Source organism: Macrotis lagotis, chromosome X (assembly GCF_037893015.1).
Source record: "Macrotis lagotis isolate mMagLag1 chromosome X, bilby.v1.9.chrom.fasta, whole genome shotgun sequence".
NCBI classification, from domain to species: domain Eukaryota; kingdom Metazoa; phylum Chordata; class Mammalia; order Peramelemorphia; family Peramelidae; genus Macrotis; species Macrotis lagotis.
In genome coordinates this window covers 218157177-218175326 of record NC_133666.1, presented here as the reverse complement: position 1 = coordinate 218175326, position 18150 = coordinate 218157177, and the positions used below count along the sequence as shown (strand labels likewise).

The 18150-nt window shown below is 35.3% G+C and overlaps 1 protein-coding gene across 6 annotated transcripts in view; it reads left to right on the top strand.

Moving 5' to 3' along the window:
- Positions 1-13451: 13451 nt before the first annotated feature.
- RHOBTB3 (Rho related BTB domain containing 3) overlaps positions 13452-18150 on the top strand; it is a 124467-nt gene continuing 119768 nt past the window's right edge. For 2 of the 6 annotated variants that reach the window (XM_074202355.1, XM_074202354.1), the window contains exons 1-2: positions 13454-13948; positions 14186-14414. In XM_074202355.1, coding sequence (XP_074058456.1) covers positions 13947-13948; positions 14186-14414 — 231 coding nt within the window. In that variant the 5' untranslated portion in view covers positions 13454-13946. Of the gene's footprint in view, positions 13949-14185; positions 14415-18150 lie in introns of all 6 variants that reach the window. The other 4 variants (XM_074202351.1, XM_074202356.1, XM_074202352.1 and 1 more) reach the window with 3 other exon arrangements.

Genomic DNA, 18150 nt, shown 5'->3' with positions numbered 1-18150 from the left:
TCCTAGCCAAGTGGGCAGATATGGCAACCAAAAGAAACACTAATAGTGTACTAAGTTAATTTGGAAAAATATTACTAAGTAGTATAATTGAACACTATAAACAGTATTGCCGCAAAATAGAGAAAAACCATTGAAAAGAAATAGATCCTACTGAGGGTTTAATTTGAGATCCAGCTAAACCAGATTATTTGGTCAGAGTAAGAAGAGGGAAACACAAAATGGAGCAGTTCTGTTGCTATTTTTATTCAATCTATTTTCAGTGATGACAATAGTAGAACTACAGCATTTTGGACTCTCAGTACACAATAAATGACAATGGAAATGATGAAGATGAAGTCAGGACAGACTATACATTCTATACAAGGATATATAGAAAAAATATATCTTAAGACTAAACATAGTTTTAGAGAAAACTGTGAATTAATTCTTCAATGTATTTCAAAGAAGGGAAGGTTCCAAAAGAATGGCAAAGATCATGGATGGTACTCTATCTAAAAAAAAAAAAGTTAACTGCGAAATCACAAACGACTACTAAACCATATCGCTGCATGTTCAGCTTTATAGTCTTTGAAAAAAATAGTCTATGCATGTCTATTGATTAGAACTACTCCTGGACCCAAAGAGGTTGGGTCATTTCATCTTCTTCCTCTGTTCTAAGGGCCCCATTTGTTCTATATCCATGAAGGCAGTTATTGGACTAAGCTCAGACCTGGAGGAGACTGACTACTAGAAGAAAGGTCATATTCCTTTTTTCATATATTTTTGGTTCATTATACCCCTAAATTGGTAGCCATGGAAATAATATTTAAAGCTCAGGTGTTGGGTCATGTATAAGGCTCTCCCCAATTGTAGGTGGTACAACCTAAATCAATTATTAGACACACATTTATTTCTAATACACAATGGAAAAGCTGACACAAAAGACAACTGTTGTATTCTATTGGAAGGTTAAAACCATGAGAACATAAAGCATTTTGGGGACTATTGAATAGACATTTTACATTTCAACTCAGTCCTGTTCTATCACAATCTACACACTTTCTCATCTCTCAAGTAGATGTTTTCTGACAAGCTAGGCCAGAGATTGGGTTCATCTTCTGGCTAGGAGTCATCTCTTCGTTCCTTTTAGTGTGAATCACACTGTATACATCTATCCTTGGAGAAGACTTGAAGAAGTAGTTTATCACTTCACTACTGTACAATTGCAATAGCATTTTGGTTAACCTTCCTGCTTCAGGTGTCTCTCTTTCTCTCTCTCCTCAAGTGCAGGTAATTCTGTTACCTTCTACTCAATAAACTTCATTGGTTCCAGGATCAAATTAAATGCACTGTTTAGTATTTAAAGCCCTTAATTACATGGATCCTTTCTACCTTTCTGGTAATCTATTATCAAATTCTACTGACTGTCTTGCTATCCTTATACAATGTCCCACTCTGTGCCTTTTCCCTGACTCTCCTTCATGCTGGAACACTATATCTCTTCACCTCTCTCTCCTACCTTCTCATGCTTCTTTCAAGCAGATCTCCTACCTTTTGCAAGTCTCTACTGAGTCAAAGGAGAAGATATTGCCCTTCAAGTGAAGAGTCTATGGCTATAGTGATATTCACAAACGGAAGAAGATTTCAGATGCATATTTGGTCTTGGGGGGTTCAAAACAGAGTAAGAAACAAAAACTCTAAAAGGCAATATGCATGTGATGGACAAACATTGAAAATCATTCTGGGGAGTGCACAGTGTAGGAAATGCTTCTCTTTTATGTTCTAGGTCATAGGTTCCAGCAGGCATGGTTAGATGAAGTAAATGATTACAGTAACATTGTTTCAGGGTTCACTTGGCTTCATTATGCAAGTAGTATGTGTTAATCAGTTGTTGTGATGTTATTACAATAGTCTCCAGTTTGAGCATGAAGACCAATACTTCATAAAAAGTTTTTTTGTAACTTGAGCAATTAATATCTTATGAAATCTATTGAATTGATATTATAAAAAATATAAATTATAAGTTTTTATATTTGTAACTTGTTTTCCTACTTGGTAATTGTGAGACATTGGGGTGGGAGATGGAATATAATTCACTTTTTTTTTTTGCAAGGCAAATGGGGTTAAGTGGCTTGCCCAAGGCCACACAACTAGGTAATTATTAACTGTCTGAGGCTGGATTTGAACTCAGGTTCTCCTGACTCCAGGGCCGGTGCTTTATCCACTACACCACTTAGCCGCCCCTATAATTCACTTTTTAAAGAAATTTAGTCATCCAGTTAAATTTTAGCAAAATAAGAAAAAATTTTTTTTTTAGATTTTTGCAAGGCAAATGGGGTTAAGTGGCTTGCCCAAGGCCACACAGCTAGGTAATTATTAAGTGTCTGAAACCAGATTTGAACCCAGATACTCCTGACTCCAAAGCCGGTGCTTTATCCACTACCCCATCTAGCAGCCCCTAGACAAATTTTTTAAAAAGCCTCTTCTGGTTCCCTCTTACTCCTTGATGTCCCCCCCCCCAACCCCACCTTAGGTTCTCCTCTTTGAGATTCCTTTCTATCTATTCTATATATATCTTGCTTACTGGTTGTGTGATCCATTTGAATGTGAGCTTATTGAGAGCAGTGACAATATTTTTCCTTTCTTTGGGTGCCTAGTGCTTAGCCATTTAGTAAATACTTAATAAATTCTTTTTGACTGACTCACTAATTCTAGGACTATAAATTGCAGAACATTTGCTATTCTACAGGGAAGAAATTTTCTTATCATCTTATACCAAAGAGATCATAGGTGTGGTCCAAAAATAAAAACAAAAACCAACCCAATAAAGAGTTGTTCAGTTGTGTCCTGTTCTTCATGACCCCGTTATTTTGTTTTGTTTTGTTTTTTGGTAAAGATATTGGAGTAGCTCGCCATTTTCTTCTCCCAATTCATTTTACAGATGAGGAACTGAAACAAAGAGGGTTAAGTGACTTGACCAGGGTCACACAGTTAGTAAATATCTAAAACTGGATTTCAACTCAGGTCTTCTTGATTATTCCTACTATATTCTGCTTCTCTTCACAGATGACATCTGTGGTATGATGCTAGGTTGTGAGTACCACATTTTGGGAAGAATACTTCTACATCACTGTAACCAAAATGAATGATAACAACTAATATTTATGTAGCACTTAATATTGAAGACAGGAGGAAATGATTTTGGGGAAAGACTGGTTTAAGATTTATCTATGAGGGGGTGAAAAACTCATCAGTCTGACTTAAGGAAATAAGAAAGTGAATTTCAGTAGAAGTAGTGGAGTTAAGTAAAGAAGAAATAGCTAGATTGATGAGAACATCAAGGACAGCTAGCTAAGAGGGAGAAAAGAGTGGGAGGTTATTTGGGGGATCTTGATAATAGGTGGTTCAAAGAACAGAGAAGAGATGATGAGGGTTATGTAGATGAGGGGTGGTACCTCAAAGACTTTGAGGTACTTTTGAGGTGGTACCTCAAAGGCTTAATCCCTTTAAATTAAGGCAAGGATCCATTGTTTTATTGATAGGGGCTTGTCTTTTGCCAGGGAAGGGCAAGGTACTTTGACTGGCTCTTGTCCTTCATTATTAAAGAAGACCAAAATGACATCATTTTGTTTGAGACAAATTACAGTGTGTCCTACTGTGACTGATCAGACCAACATGAGCTTGGAATGCTCTATCACAGGTTGAGCACAAAAATAATCCATGTGAACACCTGGTGTGAGTACTCTAAACTTACATATATCATGTTTCCTTTGAGTTGCTTCAATTCTGCCTTCCTCATAGAGCTCAACATCCTCACTGATGAGGGCACACCATGCATCAGTGTGGTAACTGCTCTTGAGGTCATGTTCATCCTCAGTGAAGATGTTTGATACATGGCTGAAAATATCATACTAAAGAGTATGGGAGCAAGGACACATCCTTATTTCACTCCATTGGTAACTGGGAAATCCTGAGAGCATCATCCACTAACTAGAACCTGGGCAAGTATGCTGTCATGAAGTTGATGTACAATACAGAAAAACTTCTCCAGGCAATTTCACTGAGCTCTCCCTAACTGTAAAACATATTCCTCTTTCCAATATTTCCTCAATTTCATCATGTGTCTGGCACTGTAGTAATCACTTTACAGTGATCCAATGTTAGAATTTAATCCTTAGAACAAACTTGTGAGATAGGAGCTATTATAATCCCTTTTTTATGCAGAGGGAAATTGAGGTGAACAGATTAAGTGTTTTATCCAAGGACTCACAGCTAATTCTGTGTCTGAGGGCAAATTTGAACTCAGGTCTCCCTGACTCCTGGTCTGGTGCTCTGTTCCATCTATTATTATTAGTGAGGTGAAGGTGGCTAGGTGGTGTAGTGGATAAAGCACTGGCCCTGGAGTCAGGAGTACCTGAGTTCAAATTTGGCCTCAAACACTTAATAATTACCTAGCTGTGTGGCCTTGGACAAGCCACTTAACCCCATTGCCTTATAAAAAACTAAAAAAAAAAGTCTCTCATATTATTATTAGTTGAAGAGTTTTAGAGCTAAATCATTTTCAATTTAGTAAGGTCAAGTAATTATTTTCTACTGTATGCTGACTGATGCAATAGAGACAATTGGTGCCTTAAAGGTTTTCCTCCAATAAAGTATCTTCCATGCTCATTTAAAAATTATACAAGATTCCTTTAAAGATGTAAAAACTGAGGTAGCTTTCAGAGTCCTTGATCACTAAAATCAAGCAAAACATGAAACAAAGAGATATATTCTTGCAACCTTAATGAGGTATGTCCATCTCCAACCGGAAGAAGGATTCAATATATCTAGAGAGGTATGCTGAGGGTACAAAGTCAAAAATGAAAGATCCTGCCCCCAAAATGTATTCAAAACCATTTCTGGGAGAAGTCCAAAAGTTTAATATATAGTACAATTTGTTCACAAAAGAGCAGAAGTTCTAGATGTCAAAGACTAGGGAACAGGGATATGTAAAGTATGGGAAGTGACAAAGATGCACTTCAGGAGAGGAGAATGGTGTCTAAAGAAGGGTGCTATCCAGTCTATGATCCAGAATCATAGGGATTCTGAAAGAGACCATAGGATTGTCGCACCCTCCATTAATACTGATTTATCAATTTCTGAAAAAGAGATCAAAAAGGAGTAGAGGAGGAACAATCTTGCATGCTTCATAGTTGAGAGTCCCTGTCCCTGCCAGATGGTCAACAGAGTTCCAGGACCTGACCAGTTATAGAAGAAGGGAGATTTATTTGAGGCATTCACTTTCTAAGTTATCAGATAGGTCCTCAGGCCTACTTCAGTGCTGAGTTGGTTATATCTCTCAGGTGAGGGAAGTTCCCGAGGGTCTTTGTTCCTGGATATGAAAAATAAATGAAGAAATTGGGGATATTTTAGCTTGAAAATTATACCCAGAGGAACATTATAATTTGATTCATATACTTTTAATATAGAAGAAGATGAAAAATAATCAGACTTTATCCTTTGTTGTTCCAGAGTTCAGAACTAAGAGGAATGGTTAGAAAGATTCAGGGAAACAAATTTTTAGCTGGACATAAGGTAGAACTTTTTAACAATTAGTGCTATCCAAAAATGGGCCTCAGCTGCCTAATAAGGTAATGAATTTATTATTCAATCAGATACTTGTTATAGAAATGAGCTAGGAAGTCAGCTCTAGAATTTTATGAAAATGTTAATTTTGTTTCTCTTTTAAAATAAAAAGTTTAAATGGCAAGAACAGAATAAGAAACTTCCTATATTACCATTATCATTATAAAATCTCAGATTTTGTACTTTTCCCCCCTTTTTATAATTGTGGGATGTATGAAAGTCAAGAAGAAACTAAATAAGAAATATGTTTTTTCAACACCTCTTAAGATGAAAGTTTAAGTGATTAGATAAAGCCCAAAGAAGGATGTTGCAGTTGATGTGTGATTTCATTGATGTGATCCTCCATGTAGTGATACAGAACAGAATACTATCCATTTCTTCTTATCCTATGTAATTCTTGTTCAAGTTTTCCAGGAAATCCTCCATGTTAGGGTCAGCCTTGGGACATTTTAACATTATATGGTTTTTTGGGGGGGTTGTAGTTCAGTTATTTAAGTCATGTTCAACTACCTCTTTGTGATCCCATTTAAGGTTTTCTTGGCAGAGATCCTGAAATGGTTTACCATTTCCTTCTCTAGCTCATTTTAGAAATGAGGAAACTGAGGCAAACAAGGTTAAGATGATTGAAAATGACTGAACAACATCATGTTGTAACCTATACAGAGTCACTCTGTAATTTTATATTTTCCTTTGTGTGACACTAAATTTTAATTCTTTGAATTAATTATATTCCATAATTCATAGTAATAACCAGAATATCATCATTTTAAAAAAGTAGGTTTTTGTTTTTTGGAAATAGCTTAGAGTCTCTAAAAGTACTGTTTAATTTTCCAAAGAAAGCTATCTTTCTCTTGTTTAATTCTGTGCATTGCTCATCTGATATGTCTTTCAATTTTATATAAATATATATATCTCATTTAGGAGGTTCCACACAGTTCAAGGGTTGATGCAATCAGAAAATTATCTACAAACAGGAGCATCTGAAGGACCTCTGCAGGTATAGTGAATCCTTCTTCCAGTTGGAGATGGGCATACCTCATTAAGGTTGCAAGAATATATCTCTTTGTTTCATGTTTTGCTTGATTTTAATAATCAAGGATTCTTTGAATAGCTACCTCTGTTTCTACATCTTTAAAGTAATCTTGTATAATTTTTAAATGAGCTTGAAAGATACTTTATTGGAGGAAAACCTTTAAGGCACCCTTGTGCTCTATTGCATCAGTAGGCAAAAAATGACAATATTTTCTATGCCATTAGGTCAATTGTGTGCCTATAGAAATGTGGTCAGTAGATTAACACCATTGAAACTGTTTGACTTCCAGTGTCTATTTTCTCTTTGAGAAGGTTTTATTTTTGTTCTTCCCAACTGTTTTCTTCAGTCATTTATATTTGCTTACACCAAGAACTATGATGTTAGAATGCAAATGTGGTTGCTACACTGACATTGATGGAGAAATATTTTTTTTTTGTTTTTTGCAAGGCAATGGGATTAAGTGACTTGCCCAAGGTCACATAGATAGGTAATTATTAAGTGTCTGGGGCCAGATTTGAAGTCAGGTACTCCTGACTCCAGGGCTGGTGCTCTATCCACTGTGCCATCTAGTTGCCCTGTGAAGGATGTTTAAAAATATTTTATGTATTTGTTTTTCTAACTACATGCCATGGTAGTTTTTTCAGTCATTTTTTTGCAAGGTATTGAGTTTTACATTTTTCTCCCTCTCTCCCTTTCTTCCCCCTTCCCTCTGTCAAAGAGTAAGCTAATATAGGCTCTACATATATAAGCATGCTAAACAATAAATCCACATTGATCATGTTGTAAGAGAAGAATCAAATCCAAATGGAAGAAAGAAAATATTAGAAAGAAAAAAAATGACATAATTCGTAAGACAACTTTTAAAAATTGAAGATAATAACCTTTGATCTTCATGAATATGGGTGGTATTTTCCATCATCAGTCTTTTGAAATTGTCTTTGATTATTGTTCTACTAAAATAAACAAGTCCATCATAGTAGGTCATCACCCATATTGTTAGTGTGAATAATGTTCTTTTGGTTCTGTTCATTTATCTCAGCATCAATTCATGTAAGTCTTTCCAGGTTTTTCTGAAATCCCATCCTTTATGATTTCTTATATAACAATAGTGCTCCCTCACATACATGTACCAAAATTTATTCATTCATTCCCCAATTGATGAGCATCTCTACAATTTCTAATTCAAAAAGAACTGCTATGAATATTATTTAACATGTAGGAGTTTTACCCTTTTCCATGATCTCTTCAGGCTATAGATCCAGCAGTGGTATTACTGGATTGAAGGTTATTGCTCTTTGGGCCTAATTCCAGCTTGCTCTCCAGAAAGGTTGGACTGGTTCATAACTCCATAGACAATGCAGTTTTTCCCAGTTTTCCCACATCCCCTCCAACATTGATCAGTTTCCTTTCTAGTCATACTGGTCAACCTGATTGTGAGGTGGTATCTCAGAGTTGTTTAATTCGCATTTCTCTAATCAATAATGATTTAGAGTAATTCTTCATATGACTATAGATAGCTTTAATTTCTTTGAGAATTGTCTTTCCATATCCTTGATGCTTTTTTATCATTTGGTGAATGACTTGGGTTGTTTTTTTTATAAATTTGACTCATGATATATTTTAGAATATATTTTAGAAATGAGTTCTTTGTCAGAAACACTAGTGGCAAAAACTGTTTCCCAATTTATTACATTCCTTTTAATCCATAGTTACTGTTTTTTTTGTTTGTGCAAAACCTTTATAATTTAATGAAATCAAAATTATCCAATTTGTTTTTTAAAATATTCTCTGTTTCTTTGGTCATAAACTATTCCCCTTTCCATAGATCTGACAGGCAAACTATTCCTTGTTCTCCTAATTGGCTTATAATATTACCCTTTCACATCTAAATCCTGAATCATTTCTACCTTATCTTGGTATAGGGTATGAAATGTTGGTCTATGCCTAGTTTCTGGAATACTATCTTCTAGTTTTCCCAGTAGTTTTTTTTTTAATCAAAGAATGAGTTTTAATCCCAGAAACTGGAATCTTTGGGTTTATCAAACAATAGAGTACTATAGTCATTTACTGCTGTTTCTTTTGCACTTAACATATTCCATCGATCCACCAATCTATTTCTTAGCTAGTACTAAACAGTTTAATTGATGATTTACAATATAATTTTAGATCTAGTACAGCTAGGCTACCTTCCTTTGCATTTTTCCATTAATTTCCTTTATATTATTGACCTCCATATGAATTTAGTTACTATTTTTTCTAGTTCACTAACAAATTTTTGGAAGTCTGTTTGGTCTGGCACTGAATAAATAATCCAATTTAGGTAGGATTGTCATTTTTGTTATACTAGCTTGGCCTACTCATGAACAATTGACATTTGCCCAGTTATTTAGATCTGATTTTATTTGTGTGAAAAGTGTTTTATAGTTGTTTTCTTATTGTTCCTGAGTCTTCCTTGGCAGATAGACTCCCAAATATTTTATGTTGGTTACAGTGATTTTAAATGGGTTTTCTCTTTCTATGTCTTGCTGTTGTATCTTGTTAGTAATATAAAGAAATCCTGAGAATGTAAGTGGATTTATTTTATATCCTGCAACATTGTGAAAGTTGCTACTTGTTTCCAATAGTTTTTTTTAATTTTAGGCAATGGGGTTAAGTGACTTGCCCAAGGTCACACAGCTAGGCCATTAATAAGTATCTGAGGTCAAATTTGAACTCAGGTCCTCCTAATCCTAGGATCAGTGCTCTATCCATTGCACCACCTAGCTGCCCCGCCCCAGTAGTTATTAAGATGATTTTTCTAGGGTTTTCTAGGTATACCATCATATCATCTGCAAAGAGTGAGAGTTTTGTGAGAAGTAATTTTTATCTTTTTTTCTTTTTTAGTTTTTTTTTTTGCAAGGCAAATGGGGTTGAGTGGCTTGCCCAAGGTCACACAACTGGGTAATTATTAAGTGTCTGAGACCGGATTTGAACCCAGGTACTCCTGACTCCAAGGCTGGTGCTTTATCCACTATGCCACCTAGCCACCCTGAGAAGTAATTTTTAAAAAATCCTTCATAGTCTCATTTTTCATCATTTTTATTGTTCTCTTTTGAGTTTCATCTTTAAATATTCTCAGATTTAAATACTGCTCAGTTGGTTTTCTTACCCAGTTTTCTTTAAATTTCTCCCCCACAATTTCTTAATGTTTTGTGACACAAATAATCTTCATAATCTTCCATCAGAATCTATTTCATAAGCTTGTACTAGTGTTGACCTTGGGCTGAATAGCAATCTACCTTGAAGAGATCACTTTTGTACTGGCTCAGGTTTCTTTGTGTCTTTATCATCCCGATTTGGCATTTGATTTACATTGATTAAAGTACTTATAATAATAATCAATGTCTCTCCTTTTTCCTATTTTTTTTAATCAATGAATTGTTTCCAAAAAAGTCAGATTGAAATGTTTCTTCTAATTGGTATTGTTTGCCTTTTCTTCTAACATGTTGAGGATATAATTTGTTGAAAAATGATCTCACATCATTAACTGGTTGTTTCCTTTCAAAATATAATCAATTTTACCTTTTTTGTTGTGATTTGAAATTTGCTATATTGCCTTCTGAATTTTTTCCTTGAAAACCTGTTTGTTATAGAGGAACAAAACTTCTGTGTAATTTACAATGAATAATTGTATATTATTGATGAATCTTGTTTCTTCCTCATTTACCATGTTTTCTTTTTCTTTTTTTGCCATTCTTGCTTATGCCCACATATACATTGAAATCATCAAGAATAAAGTATAATTTTATTTTATTTGGAAGGTCTTATCAGATTGTTTATAATGGTTTCCTATCTCCCCATCTTCCAGAAATCTTCTTATGGTACATTTAATCATCATATATTTCAGAGAAGCACTTAGAAAAATGTGCATTTTCAGGCACATTTTTCTAAGTGCTTCTCTGAAATATATGATGATTAAATATACCATAAGAAGATTTTCATGTTGCCTATGGATATATATAATGAACCAACTCCATCTACTCTTATTTCTTTTTCCATTCTGTGAACCATCTTTTCATTTTAGCTATACACTCCATTTATCTTCTGGTTTACTTTATAACAAGGATAAGATAGTAGTTCCTAGAATAGTATATTACTTAGTGGCCACGTTATGAAGTTCTCACATTTAAGATAACAGCCACAAAGCTAAATTTTATATAAATCTTTTAAATACACTGTTATTTTCAGCATCTTCTACCCTTCTTTCTTGCACTATACTAGCTAGATTCTAAAGTCTGCACAAGATTGAATGTCAGTTTGTAGTTTTTTTTTTAATTCCATTGGTTATTACAGTCAAACAATTCATCACTAAATGGGGAGCTGGTCTGGTCCTCTGAAAGCAGATTTAGTCTGTTGCTTGAATCACATTTAAAGCTCTTTCAGCATGGTAGAACATGCTTTTGTTGTTGTTCAGTCATTTCTGTAGTGTCCCACCTTTTGTGATCCCATTTGGGTTTTCTTTTCTAGGCTTTTTTTTTTTTGCAAGGCAATGGGGTTAAGTGGCTTGCCCAAGGCCACATAGGCAATTATTAACTGTCTGAGGCTGGATTTGAACTCAGGTTCTCCTGACTCCAGGGCTGGTGCTCTATCCACTGTACTACCTAGCCACCCCCATTTGGGTTTTCTTAACAAAGATACAGGAAGGGCTTGCTATTTCCTTTCCCAATGCATCTACTTTGACAGGCAGTCAGAAGTTAAATGACTTGTCCAGGGACACACAGCTAGGATATGTCTGAGAGTGGATTTGAATTCAGGTCTTCCTGACTCCATGCTCAGTTCTCTATTCACAGAGCCACCAGCTGCCTCTGAGAACATGCTAGCATATATACTCTTTTAGCATAGCTTTTGAGAACTCAAGTTCAACTCCACATCATAATGAGGTATCTAAATAGCACTATGTGGGAAAGGATGCTGGATTAATTTACTATTAAAATAATATAGAAAACAAATAATAAAAATAGTACAATCCATACCTGGAAAATATTAAAATTCTTTCAGTTAAACAGTAAAACTTTGCAGCCAATTTTTGGATAATATTCCTTACACTAGTTATATCCTCCACATGTCCATAAAAGAAAGACTCACCATTATTAGCATATGAACTTCTATTAGAGCATGAACTCTTTCTGGATTAGGGATGTTTTTGCTTCTGCCTCCCCCCCCCATCTCCAGAACTCAGTATAGGTCTTCCATGAAAGTTGATTAAAGTATTATTAATTACCAGATGATATCATGATTTGCTTTTTTTGACTTTTATTTAGAAAATGTTATAAGCATATGAATAATTATATAAAACTGAAAACCAAAGTAAACTATTATTTCTTTCAAACTTAGCTGAGTGACCATGGAAAAGCTATTTCACCTATAAAATGAGGAAGTTGGATTAGTCTCTAGTCCTTTAGGATGATGATATTCTATGACACTCAGCTCTTGATATCAGTTCAGTTGCTTACTATCAATTGCATTGAATATTTGTTCAGAGACTTATGTAGGTCTTTTGAGTACCTCAACTATTATCTTGTGTGGTATCCTATAAGAACCATAAAAACCAATGAAACATTATGGTATTATTCTATTCATTTGTTATTAATGCTTTTACAGAATGAATGATGGCATGACTTGTTTCCAAGTTGCTAGACTTGGAATTAGGCCCACTTTTGACATTTTGTATTACCATGGGAAAATTGGGCAATGAGGTGGCACAGTAGATTGAGTGAGGAAGACCTGAGTTCAAATGTGACCTCAGACACTTATTAGCTCTGTGACCCCTGTCATTTAATCCTATTTGCCTCAGTTTTTTCATCTGTAAAATAGCAGGAAAAGGCAATGACAAATTGCCCTGGTATCTTGCCAAGAAAACCCCAAGTAGACAACACAGCTGGGCTGCACAGCACCACCACAATAAATTGGACAAAGTCACTTTATCTTTCTGAAACTTCATTTCCTCCTCTATACAGTTCGAATAATAGCAGCATTTCATGGGATCATTGTGGGGTTAAATAATACATACAAAGGGGCTTTATCAATTATTTTCTTAATCTTTACTAATATATAATTAGATTGCCTGGTGAAAATTCTTAAAAATGAAGGGTTTTGCATACTCATTTGTCATGTGCAAAATATGGATCTTTTTTCTAAGAAATTCCATTTACAGTAGTTGTTTTGAGCTTTTTTTGTATTTACAAGTATGTGTATTATTCAAAAATGTCAATTGTAATATAGCACAATCCTCTCCCAATCCACATTAGACATTTTTTTGAACAAACTATATTGACATGAATACTGCTTCTAGTACCTTCTAAGAATAATTTTAAAGAAAACTCCGGTATGTGTATTTATTAAATAAGATGTAGATAGTAACACAGCTACAAAGATGATTTAAAAAAAACCCAAAATATTTTCTGCCCAATCGAAGGGGTAAAAAAAAAAAGGAAATAGAGAGGGGGGAATCATTAGGACAAAGCTCTGATTCCCAAGATCTAGGTCTCAAGCTTCCTCGGTTTCCCTATGCAGTCTATGCCCATGGGGAGCAGCTACACCTCCCCCTTTCTTCCTGCTGGTTTGGATCCGGTCTTTACAATTCACCAAACTTGCTGCAGGGCAGAGAGGCTGGCTGCAAGCTCTCCCTGGACTTGTACATTTTCTTTCTTAATTGATTTTCCTGAGTGTCCGGATCGGCCCAGCCCCCTCCTCTAGCCTCCAGCGTGGCTTAGGTCTGGAAAGGGGGAGGGGGGGTCCTTTCTTGGGAGGGGGGGGCTTCCCTTCCCCCGCATTACGTGGGCTCTGCAGAATCGCCCCTCAGCGGGTGCACGTGTGGTGCGCTTGGGTGGCGAGGGCTTTTTCTTCCCCCCCCTCCCGGGGCTGGGGGAGGAGGCGATCGTCTGTCTGCTAACTGGCCGCAGCTGGAGAGGAGGAGGTGATTGAATATGCTGACATTCACCTAGCTGAAGATTAACTCGGTACGCGAGTGCCCGGGCTGTCACATGCGGCCGCCCATTTACATTCGGGGACCAGCCGCAGCAGCAGCCCAGGCGGCAGCAGCCGAGCCAGCAGCAGCCCTCAGTAGGATGGTCCAGAGCTTTTCCTGATTGGTCTGGAAGCCCACGGGAAAGCCCAGCGTTTGCCGCAACGATAGTAGAGGAAGGAGCGTTTGGGTGGAAACAGATGGAAATGAGAAAATCCACGGGGTAAACAAGCCGGAGCTTTATCATGAGAGTGTTCGGGGAGCTGCTCTTTTCTCATCCGCTGCCCTCCCTTTGGATTTAGGATCATGTATGTAGCCAGGTTTTGCCTTTTTAAATTTTATTTTATTTGTTGGTTGAGTCATTTAAATGGCAGGATGTAATAGATTTTTTTTTGTATTCTTACTTGAAGGCAGCTTATTTTTCGCTCTTGCCTCCTTTCTTGCTTTCCTTCACTTCCTGTTCTGATAAAAGTGGAAAAATCGGTCTCAAAAATGTTTCTTCTCCCCCCCCCCCCCCCACTTCTTTCTTTCTCTCTCTTTCATAGGTCCATTCACATTGTGGCATTAGGAAATGAAGGAGATGGATTTCCCGAGGACAATCGTCAGTCAGGTCTGATCTGGACTTATCTAGGGAGAAGTGCTCTCGTTTCAGAGACAGAAAGCAGCTTGTTGCTGAACTCTGATGCCAGCTCGATTGCATATCCTGTATTTACTGAATATCAAGCCTGTGTGTTTGGAAATGTCAGACTGGTGGTACATGATTGTCCCGTCTGGGTAAGAGAAAGCAGCAGCTCTATCTGCTTCTAAAGGAGTCTGGAAAGCAGTGGGTTTTTCCCCTTAAAACTCAAGTTTCTTCAGGAATTTTAGGCACCATTAATTTTTATTCCCCCTTTGGGCATTTGCTTCATTGGGGGAGAAAAAACTAGTCAGTTAAAAAAACAATTGTAGAGCACTTATTCCTACAAATGCTACACAGATACTATTACGTCCTTTGCTACAAAGACAGCTGAGGGTAGAACACACCAATTGAGAGGGTCACATTGTTGCACCCACAGAGAGCAATTTTTTCTCCCAGTTACCTAACTGTGTTAAAGTAGAAATAACATTCTAAAAATAAAATCCTCTGAAACCTGATAGGCAAAACTCTTTTTGAAATGAACCAGTTTAGAAAGAGGACTAGGTTTAATTTTTTTTAATTGTAGCTGAAGAATTATTTTAAAATTTCTTTCTGGCATAAGATTAAGCTTGGAAGATCAGTTTTCCGTGACTGATGTGTTCTAATTTTTTAAGGAAGGTAATTTTTATTGGTTACCTTTTAAGATTTTTATAGTGATTTAAGGCAGAATACTAAGAGTGCATAGGGTGATGATTTTTTTAAATGATTACAATACATTTTTCTGTAATATAAATAAACACACTAACATTAATCAGTGTTGAACATTATTCCTATGAGGTTATTGCAAAAGTATAGGGAATTCCACTGGCACAGCTTGTTTTTGTGTGTGCATATCCAAGAACTCTAGCTTTTGAAACTATTGATTTGTCTTTATTTGGCAGACCACCTAATCTGATCCTTTAATAACACAGATATTAATACTGGATTTAGGTTCTTTAAAGTTCAGTGTTAGAATTGCAGAAGTATAGTTTATACTTATTTGAAATTTTATCAAACACTTGGACTTAAGAAACCTTAATCAATATAAAAAAGAAATTAACAGTCATTTAAAGAAATGTTTGCATTGTAGCTAGTTAGTAATTTAATTTGAAAGAAATCAAATTATAGATATTAATTTCAAATTAAAGGAAAGTTAAGTGTCTAAAAATCTAAAATGTCTCAGTTCAGAAGTGATAATCCATCTTTGATGGTGATGATTATAAAATTTGTGAAGTGCTTATCAGTGTCTATTTTTCTGCCAGGGATGATTATGCCAGCTAATTAAATAAGCTATCATTCCTTTTAGCAGAAGTGCCTTATTGAATCTTAAAAGTCAATAACAGTTATTGACTTGTTAAATAGTGATAATAAAGACATTCAAACAACTGATTAAACTTTGAGCAAATAAAATACTTTTGAGGAAAATAAAGCACAATTTGAATTAGGAATTTTGCCCCTGTTTTTTCTTTGATCCTTCAGTGTTTTCCATTTGTTTTTCCTTATATTACTTAAAAACAACTTATTCATTAGCTCTAGTAACTGGAATCTTCCAAGCAGGTTAACAGTTTTCATTTTGTCTATAAAAGGAAAAGAAATCTCTTCTCAAAAATTTTAAAATAAGTTTTGCCTTGTACAAAAGTTATACCTCGAAATTTTTATGGTTCATCATTTAGTTCATGTGGATTTATTACACACATAATTTTTTAGGTCACTGTGGCCTGTTTTAGCTGAATAAAGAATTGTTTAGTATGCTTTTCTTCCAAGTACATTATGTACTAATGCCCTTCATAGACATTAACATCAATTATGTTCTTCAGTTGTCATTTGATGGAAACTTAATTCACTTCTAGGGAATATTAAGAAGTATACTTTAAAATTTCCCATTTCATACAATGGCTAGTCTATATTGTCATTTTTATTATTCATGAAAATGGCTGGTATTTAGAAAGTATTTGCCAAGCACTTCATATTCATTATATTATCTGAATCTATGCTGTGTGGTAGATACAATTCTTTGAGGTAGATATATTTTAAGATCTTGATGACTTGGCAGTTTTCATGTTATGTTCTTAAATAAATATAATGTTTCTAAATAATTGTAACTGGGCTTATTAAATGTCAATTATTTTTCCAAGTTTCTTGAAAAAAAGCCAAGTTTATATTATTATGTAAACAAGAATACCACATGCATTATAACCTTTTTCTAAAGCTGAGATATTTTACATGTCTTAAGATACACACAGACACACACACACACACACACACACACATGCACGTAAGAGAATCCTCTGAAAAATACCCAAGATCATAATTGTATTAATGTGTCAGGATGCATTGACCTGTTTGAGATTGGGTAGGCCTTAGCTGAAAGGTTCAGTACAACAGTTTGATGATTCTGCAGTGTCTGCTGCCAATTTAATGTTTCCATGGAAGCTGCAGTCACTTTGTAGAGAAGCTGTGTAATGTAAAAGAAATAATATTGTATTCAGAGACTGAAGATGTATATCCCTCCCTGGGAATATCAAACTCTGTGGGCCTTAGTTTCCTCATCTGGGAAATGGGATTATTGCACTATTTAAATAAGGACCCTTATGTAGTTCTAAGGACTGTGGTCTTAATTATTGCTTGTCATTTACTATCTGTCACCTTGAATAAATCATTTTTAACTTCTCTGGACCCTGGTTTACCTAAGGGGATTGAACCATGTGATCTCCAAGATCTAGTCCTACTTTTAATTACTGTACCCCATAATGATTTCTTTGACTCCGGTTGTATAATGTAACATACTTATTGTGAAGGTAAAACAGTAGCATTTTAAGTTTCACACAAAATAAAATTAGGGATAAGATTTAACTCCAGAGGGCAATAATTTTATACCTGGCATATTAATAATGATGTAATTGACATTAATTGAAATTATTTGAGTATTCTATGTACTCTCATCTTTCATTCACTTTTCAAAGATGTAGTGATTTTTAAAATTAGCTAAATTATGTCCCCTTGAAATGTGTCTCTTTCACAATACTACTAGGAAATAGAACTTCTGGTAAAAAGCCATAAATGCAGATTTTCAAACTCTGTCTTTGAGGCTGTAGTCTTACTCTGCTATAGAGAATTCCTTGGAAGTGTTATGTGTACAAAGGAGTAAGAATATTGAACTCTTCCCATTAAGGGAGAAGCAAACCATTTTCTTCCATTTTTTGGTGTGCTATCCATGGAACTGGAATGGGCAAATTGGACTACTGATTGATACAATTTTACACTTTGATAGAATACTTCATACAGATCACTAACTTTTCTGAAACCTCATATTAGATATAACTCATTTTTTCCATACATATATGTTCTCCTTTACCTTCATTTTCTCATGTTGTACTCTCATTTTAAAATTTGAAATCAATATCTTTATTAACAAAAATATTGAATATGAGAAACTGATACACAAATCATTTCTTGTTGGTAGATAAAGCCATTAGTGCAAATATTGAATTCCACATTATTCATATTTCCATTCATGTTAGCATTGGACTGGAACCAATGTCTGTATTCTATATAATAACTTTGCATAGTGTGAATTTGAAATCTCATAGACCACTTCATTATTTGTGCTAATTAAAACCTAGCTGTATATTTCTCTTCATATAATCTTAGTATAACTTTTCCATTCTGTTCCTTTGATTTTATCTATCTAGTACTATGTTTATGTCTATATATGTAAAAATTAGAACAGTAGTAATTAGAAGGAGTTTGAGCAGGGATTAGGAAGTATTGGCAGATTGTGCTGAGAAACTTTCCCAGCTCCCTACTTTCCTGGCTTTTGCCTGATTCTATTTGCTGTTCTTCCTTCTCCCTTCC